General features: G+C 42.8%; 1 protein-coding gene across 2 annotated transcripts in view; it reads left to right on the top strand.

The window, feature by feature from the left end:
• Window positions 1-9,242, top strand: part of LOC111603056 (titin-like) — a 56,276-nt gene that overhangs the window by 43,384 nt on the left and 3,650 nt on the right. For both annotated transcript variants that reach the window (XM_030225973.1, XM_030225974.1), the window contains 5 exons: window positions 391-5,769; window positions 6,026-6,067; window positions 6,130-6,381; window positions 6,492-7,460; window positions 7,549-9,216. In XM_030225973.1, the coding sequence (XP_030081833.1) occupies window positions 391-5,769; window positions 6,026-6,067; window positions 6,130-6,381; window positions 6,492-7,460; window positions 7,549-9,216 (8,310 nt within the window). The remainder of the gene's footprint in view (window positions 1-390; window positions 5,770-6,025; window positions 6,068-6,129; window positions 6,382-6,491; window positions 7,461-7,548; window positions 9,217-9,242) is intronic.

Raw genomic sequence — 9,242 nt, 5'->3', positions numbered from 1 at the left:
AAAAAAAAAATATTTTACTATTTATACCTACATAAACACACTTATCCAATATTTTGAAACACCAAACTGCATGCTATTAAATTCAATAAAAAGTCTACTAAAGTTCTTGTTTGCCTTCTCTAATCAAAATTCCACATTACTATAACTAAAAAACTATCTTTAAAATGACTAACTGTTTCGAAATACTTATATGTAAAGTTTTTAAAACATTTAGGAAATTTATTTTATATTGGACATCGTTCAATTGTTTTCGTAAAACTGCTGTAAATATTTAAATATTTTTTTATCAAGCTCAACGATTTGCTTGCATTCTTCTGCGAAGGCAATGCACGGATTCATGCTATAGCCGCAAGAATTGTATTTTACTTAAAATATAAATTTCTATAACAGGTGAAGCACCCGAGGCTTATAAGGATTATCACATAAGCATAATTGATGAAGAGCCTGAAGAAAAAGAAGAACAGCCCGACAAAATCTTGGAAGTTAGAGTTATCGATGAAGTTTCCGAAGTCGAAGAGTCTCAACCAATCGTCGAAGAAGTCGAAGAGGAGGATGAAAAGCCGACTACAGAAGATACTGTTGAGGACGTCACGAAGCCAAAGACAAAGAAAAAGAAGGTTGTGAAAAAGAAGACCAATGAACACGATGAGTTGATACAGAAGTTGCTTGAGCAAGAAATCGAGAAAACAGAGCTAGAGAAATATGAGAAGGTCGAATTCGACATACCCAAGAAAGTGAAACCAGAATTCGCTAGTCTCGAACCAATGAAAATAGAAAGAAAAGAACAGAAGCCAACAAAGGTCACAATCGTTGATGCCGCTGAAGTACCTAAGATGGTGAAGCTAAAGCCTGGAAAACGAAAGGAAAAACCAGCAGAAGAACAAACTGTGCAGCTTCCCAAATTCAGACTTAAGACTCGTATGGTTATGGTTGAGTATCCGCCAGCACCACTTGTACCAAAGTTAAGTGACATTGGTTCAGTGAAGCAGAATGGTGATCTCTCACGCAATATTGAGGAAGCCGAGGAGCTACTTAAGTTCAAGCCACACAAGACCAAGAAAATTAAGAAGATAAAGGATGACTTAGAAAAGGTCGAGCTTGAAAAATACGAAAAATATGTTAGTAGTGAAGAGGAACCTGAGGAAAAGCAACCATACCAAAAGCCTGAAAAGGTACCAAAACCAGAGGAAAGTCCCGATGAGGTAAAACTTAAGATTGGAAAGGGTAAGAAAAAGCCCAAGGAAGAAGAATCTCCAGAAAGTGTTACACTCAAAAAGATACCTCAAAAGCCCAAGGAAACTGAAGAAGAAATTGAAGCGAAGCCCAAGGAAAAAGCCGAGGTAACGATTGTAGAGCAACCAAAGGAGCCAAGGGAACAGGATATACAGGTTGAACCATTTGAACCAATCGACTATGAGCGACCGGAATATGTTCCAGAAGAACTTGAGCAAGTCGAACAGCCAGAAAAACCAGAAAAACAAAAGAAACCCACTAAAACCAAGTACAAGCCTAAAGAAAAAACGAAGCCTGAACCAGAAACGATTATTACAGAAATCGTACCTGGAAAACCCAAGGAAGAAGAACAAGTTCCTGAAGCTGAAATTAAGTTCCGCAAGCCGGAGAGTGAAGCACCAGAAGAAACTGATTCTCAAATCAAGCTGAAACCATTTAAAAAGACTGCTGAAGAGCCAGTAGTTGAAGATGTTGTTGCAGAGGCAACGGTTTCGGATCCCAAGCCAGAAGAAAAGGTTGACATCCCTCAAGATGAAGTCAAGAAGACTAAGAAATCAAAACCGAAGCCCAAACAACAACAGGAGGAAGAAACAGCTGAAGAGCAGCAACCAGAATTTGAAGTCTCAGTTAAGGAAGAAGAGGCTGTCACTGAAAAGCCCGAAGATATCGAAAAGCCCAAAGAAGTAAAGGTTAAACAAAAGAAACCGAAAGAGGCGCCAACAGCTGAGGTTGAAATCGTCGAAGAACTGCCGCAACCAACTGAAGTTCCTGAAGATATACCTGTCGAGTACAAAATTACAACGACTGTCTTAGAACCGGAAGAAGCACCAAAGGAACACCAAGTTAAAGTGATTGACTTTGATGAAAAGGAAATAACCACGGAGGAAGTTGTTGAAGAAAAGGTTGTTACCAGGAAGAAGAAGCCTAAGCCAGAACAACCAGAAGAATTCCAAGTCACTCTTCAGGAGCCACAACAAATACAGCCTGAACCAGAAGAAGCAATTGCTGAGGTTCTGATTCCTGTTCAAAAACCTCAACCAGAAGCTGAAGAGTTTGAAGTAGAACTAAAGATAACCGAACCGCAAGTAGAGGAACAAGAAGTCGTTGTAAAGAAAAAGCCCAAAAAGAAGCCAGAGAAGAAGTCAGAGGAGGTTGTCGAAAGTGTAGTGAAAGAAGTGGAAACTCTACCGGAAGAGCAAAAAGAAGAAGATATTGTCGTTGTAGAAGAAGAAGCAAAGGTCGAAGAACCACAACCAAAATCTTTCGAATTCCAAGTCACTGAAACTGAAGCTCCTCAAAAGAAACCGGAAGAAGTCATTGAAGAAAAGCCTAAAGAAAAGGTGAAGAAACCAGCTCCAAAGGTAGAAGAGAAGTTTGACTCTTATCAAATTTCCATTAAGGAAACAGAGGCCGAGAAAGTAATCGTGCAGGAAGAACAACCTACTGAGGATGTTCCCGACGAAGCAATATTTACTCCAAGGCCAAAACAACCTGAACCAGTCGAAGCTGAGTTTGTCATGACAGAACCAAAGCCGACTGAAGAGACTCATGTAGAAGCTGAAATAAAACCAAAGAAAACAAGGAAGCCAAAGAAAACTGAAGAGGTTACTAGTCTTGATGTTAAAGTTGTTGAAGAAGTGGCAGCTCCTGAAGAGGTTGTAGTTGAAGAACAACAAATAGAGATTGTTGAAAAGGAAACTATCCCTGTCGAAGAAGCACCAAAGGAATACACAATTCGAGTCTCTGATTCACAAATCGAGCAACCAGAAGAACCAACTGCAGCTGAATTTACTGTTAAAAAGGCAAAGCCCTCCGTTGTGGCTACTGAAGAGCCGGAAGCCGAGTTTGTTATGAAGGAAAGCAAACCAGTGGAAGAAGTTACCGAAGTAGCCGAATTAAAGACAAAGAAACCTAAAAAGAAGGTCAAGGAGGTTGCTGCAGACGAATTAAAGATCCAAATCACTGAAGAAATACCTCAAGAAATTCCCGAAGTGGAGGAAATTGAGGAGGTTGTAACAGAAGTAAAGGAGTCCGTTCCTGTTGTTGAATACAAGTCGTATGAAATTGGTGTAAAAGAAATAGTACCTGAGAAGCCTGTTGAAGAAGAAGTAATTGAAGAGCCCGTAGTAGAAGAACCTCAAGTCGAAGAGAAAGCTCCAACTGTTGAATACAAATCATATGAAATTGGTGTGAAAGAATCAGTTGTTGAAAAGCCTGTGGAAGAAATACCAGCAGAAGAGCAATTGGTAGAAGAGCCCATAGTTCAAGAGCCACAACCAGAAACATTCGAAGAACTTAAAGTCAGAGTGATTGAAGAGACGCCTCGTGAAGTTGTTGAGGAAGTTCTCGAAGAGAGTGTTAAGGTTCATCGTAAGAAGAAGCCGAAACCAGAAGTAACAGAAGAGCCTGAGGCCCAGATAAGCATTTCCGCTCCTAAACCTGTTGATGAAGTGGAAGCGGTTCAAAGCGTTACCATTGTACCCGAAGTACCAACAGAAGAGGAAGCTGCTGAGCTTAAGATAACTGTTATTGATGAAATTTCCGAGCCTCAAGAGCTAGTCCAGGAGATTGAGGAAATAGAAACAGTCGAAGAAGAAAGCTCTGTACCAGTACCTGAAGAAAAGCCAAAAGACTATCAATTTAGCATTAAAGAGTCTGAGGCACCAAAGGAAACTATCGAGGAATTGCCAGAAGAACAAGTTACTATCCCCAAGAAGAAAAAGGTTGTAGAGCAAAAAGAAACGGTAGAAGAATTACCGGAAGAACAATTCACTATTCAAAAGAAGAAGAAAAAGCCTGTGCCTGAGGTTGTCGAGGAGCCTGAAGCCGTTTTTGAAATTAAACAAAAGCAACCAGTCGAAGAGGTTACAGAGGAGGCTAAAATTAAGAAGAAGACGAAGAAACCAGTAAAAGAAGATGAGGCAGCTGCAGAGCTCAGTGTCACTGTGATCGAGGAATCTGCACCAGAGCCAGAAGTAATTGAAATAGTGGAAGAAATTGAAGAGAAACCGGAAGAAAAGCCTGAAGAAAAGCCCGTAGAGCAGCCCACCGAGTACCAGTTCACGATTAAGGAAAGCCAACCTGAAGCTCCAGCAGAAGTTGAAGAGGTAGAAGATGTTCAAGAGGTACGATTCCAAAAGAAAACGCCAAAGGTCGCTGAGCCAATTGAAGAGCCGGAAGCTGAAGTTACCCTTAAACCAAAACCTAAGACAGAAGAAGTACAGGAGGAAGTTAAGATTGCTAAGAAGAAACCCAAGTCTAAGGTTGTGGAGGAAGCTGCTGAAGAACTGACAGTTAAGGTAGAGGAAGAAGTTACTCCAGAGCCCATAATAGTGGAGGAGGAAGTCGTAGAAGAAATTGAACTGAAGAAACCAGAAAAGCCAACACCAGAGGAAACAGTTGATGACGCCGTTTTCAAAATTAAGAAACCAAAAGCTCCTGCAGAAGAGGAGGAGGTTGTAGCTGAAGTGACTTTGAAGCCCAAGGCTCCAAAGGAGGTGCAGGAAGAAGAGTTCTCTGTAGATGTTAAGTTACCAGCAGAAAAGAAGGTTTCAGAGGAAACATCCGACCAAACTGTGCAGCTCAAGAAGAAAAAGAAGCCTCAAAAACCAGTTGAGGAAGCTGCAGATGAGCTACAACTTAAGCAAACCGTCATCGAGGAGAGACCACTTGAGATTGAAGAGGAGGAAATCATTGATGAAGCCGTTGTAATACGAAGGAAACCAAAGAAACCCTTCCAACCAACTGTTGAAGATCTTGAAGAAACTGAATTCAGCCTCTCATTCAAGAAGCCACATACTGTTACCGAAGGCGTCGAAGAAGCAGCTACAGTTCTTAAGAAGCGTCCGGTGAAGCCCCAAACCCTTGATGAAGCTGCAGCGGAGCTGTCTATAAAACGCCTGGAAGAAGAATACGAAGAAGGCGATGACGTTGAAGAATTTGTGGTTAGTCAACGGCCCAAACCAAAACAAATGCAAATCACCGATGAAGAAGACCAGGAATACACCATTAAGAAGCTCAAACGCCGCAAGAAGGTGGACATTCCAGAGTTCTCTGAAGTTGAAAATGTCACTTTCCGAGCAAAGTCCACAAAGACCAAGGAGGACGTGGACCAAGAGTTTAATATTGCTCTTGACTCCTATGCTGAAGAGGAAGTGTCAATGTCTGGTAAAGTAAAACTTAAGAAGCCAATTAAGAAGACCTACTCTGAAGCAACTGATGAGGCCAGGATCAAAATTTTGCAAGACTATGATGATGGTGAAGGTCCAATAATTGAGGAAATCCACGACGATGAGGATACCATCGACGAAGTTGAGGAGCCTGAAGAGTACATGGTTGAAGAGCTGCCTCCAGATGAGGTTGACTTCAAGCTGAAGCCCAAGAAACAGCCCAAACCACATTACTCGATCCAAGACGAAGAAGAGGAACAATTCTTAATTGGTCTGCGACATGCCAAACGTGATTCAGTTACCTATGATGAGGACTCTCTAACATTCAAAAAGAAGCGTAAAATTGTACAACAACTTTTCAATGAAGGTAAGTTCTATTGGCTTATATTATCATTCGAGAACTTATATAATTATCAAGCTGCAATAATTTCTCATTCGATTCAAATTGCACAACTGCTTATATGGCAATAGCTTAGAAAAATGAGGTAAAACGACCCAGCACACGTAAATGTTAGTAGCTAATGCATAACTATCTTTTGTTGCCACCCATACATGTATACTTACTTCACTAAAGATTATTTTTTTAAACACATTTTAATAATCATTCCTTTACCATGAAACAGATGGCGCTTCTCTTAACATTACCAGAGAAATGGATGTGGAAGGTAAATATTTTAATCGATATTTTAGTCTTACCAAGAATTTAATAACATTCCATTCATTCTAGAATCTCAAACTGAGAATATCATGTACTCCATTTGCAATTACATTGCCGATAACGATGAGGCCATTAACTTAGTTGAGGGTGAAAAGGTGCAGGTTGTAGGACGTCACAGCTCCGAATGGTGGTATGTCAAGAAGAGCATTACCGAAGAAGAAGGTTGGGTCCCAGCCCAATATCTTATGGAGCCCGCGGAGTACGCCCAATATGTGCAGAATAAGCTGCACGAGAAGATTGACAAGCTACCTGTGTTTGAAAGTAAGTAAAATATTAGTCTAAATGTTGTTGTCTAACAAGGGATTTTCACATTGTCCTGTCTCGTTATTAACACTTATCTTAATGTCTTGTGATTTTGTGCGCCTATAAAGGACCAGGACCTCAGGACAAGCCCATTGCACCGCGTTTTATTGAAAAATTACAGCCAATTCATACACCTGACGGCTATACAGTGCAGTTCGAATGCAAGGTCGAGGGTAATCCAAGACCACAAATCGCTTGGTTCCGCGAAACAGCTATCATAAAGCCCTCGCAAGACTTCCAAATGTTCTACGATGAGGACAATGTGGCCACATTGATAATTCGCGAAGTCTTCCCCGAAGACGCTGGCAAGTTTACTTGCGTGGCCAAGAATGCCGCTGGCTTCACTTCCAGCACAACCGAATTGATTGTCGAGAGTCCGTTATCGGATCATGGCTCAGATGCCACGGCACTTTCGCGCAGAAGCATGTCACGTGAATCTTCCATGGCTGACATACTCGAGGGCATACCGCCAACGTTTTCGCGTAAGCCCAAGGCACAATATGTCGATGAAGGCGCCAATGTAATCTTGGAGTGCCGCCTTGTCGCGGTGCCCGAGCCTGACATCGTTTGGACCTTCAATGGGGAAGATATTGATGAGGAAGAGATCAAGAATATTCGCATTGTAACCGAATCGGACATGCATATGTACTGCAGTGTTGTGCATATTACAAAGGTTAAGAAATCTCAGGAAGGTACTTACGAAGTGATTGCCACAAATCGCGAAGGCGAAGCTCGTTTGCCTATCACACTGAAGGTACGAACTTCGGATAAGGAAGCTCCACAAATTCTGGAACCGTTGCGAAATATGGTCATACGTGAGGGTGAAAGCGTTGTGCTCTCGACACAAATTGTAGGCAATCCAGCGCCCAAGGTAACGTGGTACAAGGATGGCAAGCCCATCAAGAATGCCAAATCAGAAAAAGACATACACACCCTAACACTGATAACGCCCAAAAAATCGGAGAAGGGCGAATACACGGTCAAGGCTGTCAATCCATTGGGCAGTGTGGAAACCACTGCCTATCTTACAATTGAAGGTACGTTATTTTGTTGTATGTTTAGCGACACTAAAAATATACTGATTTTCACAAATATTAATAATAAACTAACTCCATCTCCAACTAGAACCGACGAGTGGCAATGCAGAGCCTCCATTATTTGTGGAGCGCTTTGAGGAGCAGTCGGTGCCACAGAAGGGCGAGATTCGTTTACCTGCTAAGGTTTCGGGCAACCCAGTACCCGAGGTACAATGGCTTTTCAACAACAATCCACTGTATTCCAGCGAGCGCGTACAGCAGATCTACGATGGTGAAAATATTGAGCTCATTATCAAGGACGCCAATCCGGAAACCGATTCGGGTGACTACAAGTGTATTGCCAGCAATCCCATTGGCAAAACATCGCACGGTGCGCGTGTGATCGTTGAAGTCGATGAGGTGACCTTTACCAAGAAGCTGAAGAAGACCATTACCATTGAGGAGGTGCAATCTCTGACTCTTGAGTGCGAAACCTCGCATGTGGTTTCTACCAAATGGTTCTTCAATGGTAAAGAGCTGAGTGGCATGGATCACCGCGTTGTCGTCGAGGATGGCAAGACACACAAGTTGGTCATTAGGAATACAAATCTACGCGATTCAGGTACTTATGTGTGCAAGGTTAAGAAGCAGGAGACACAATCCACTGTGGAGGTGCTGCAGCGTAAGCCGGACTTCATTAAAGTCCTGGAGGACTATGAGGTTACCGAAAAGGACACAGCCATTTTGGATGTTGAGCTGACAACCGAAGCCGTAGAAGTCACCTGGTACAAGGATGGCGAGAAAATTACACCAGAAAACAAAAACTGCGAGTTCATCAAGGACGGCAAGTCGAGGCGTTTGGTAATACGCGATACAACAATTCACGATGAGGGCGAGTACACGTGCAAGCTGGAGGGCCAGGAGTGCAGTGCAGAGCTGACTGTCATTGAACTGCCACCGGAGATTGTAAAACACTTGAAGGACGTCAACGTCACCAAGGGTGAGAATGCCGTATTCGATATTGAGCTGAGTAAGGGCGATGCTCTGGTTAAGTGGTTTAAGAACGGCAAAGAAATCAAGTTCAATGAGCGCATACAACTGACGATTGATGGTAAAAAGCAATCTATACGCATTCTTAAGGCTAAGCCTGAAGATGTGGGCGAGTACACCATTCAAGTGGGAGACCAAGTTTCCAAGGCAAAACTGACAGTTGAGGAGCCATTGGTAGACTTTGTACTTCGTTTGCCCGACGTCACGCTGGCCACCAAGACCACAGATGCCGAGTTCACTGTCGAGCTCTCGCAGCCCGATGTCGAAGTTACCTGGTATAAGAAGGGAAAGCCCATCAAGCCCAACAAAAAGCATGAAGTCTTCGTTGAGGGCACTGTTCGACGTCTGGTCATTCATGATGCCGACGATGATGATGCGGGTGAGATCAGCTGTGTTGCCGAAAATGTCACTAGCAGCAGTAAGCTGTGCGTTGAGGAGCTCAAGTTGCCGCCCGTGATTACCTCTGACAAGGATCAAACCATCAAAGTAAAGGAGAATGAAGACGCTACATTCACTGTCAAGTACACTGGAGCGCCCACACCCGAAGCCGAGTGGACCTCCCGCAAGGTTGTCATTCCCAAGTCAAAACGTACCATACCCACAATTGATGAACAGTCCGCAACTCTGACCATTAAGAAGGTCGTTGACGATGACGAGGGCGAGTACACTGTTAAACTTGTAAATCCCGTGGGCGAGGCCGAAGCCAGCCTGCACTTGGTCATTATGCGTAAGTATACAAAATTAATTACAAAT

This window comes from Drosophila hydei, unplaced genomic scaffold (genome assembly GCF_003285905.1).
Source record: "Drosophila hydei strain 15085-1641.00,03,60 unplaced genomic scaffold, DhydRS2 tig00000001-arrow-pilon, whole genome shotgun sequence".
NCBI classification, from domain to species: domain Eukaryota; kingdom Metazoa; phylum Arthropoda; class Insecta; order Diptera; family Drosophilidae; genus Drosophila; species Drosophila hydei.
Note: the sequence above shows the minus strand (reverse complement) of the source record. Positions and strands in the feature narration are given on the sequence as shown.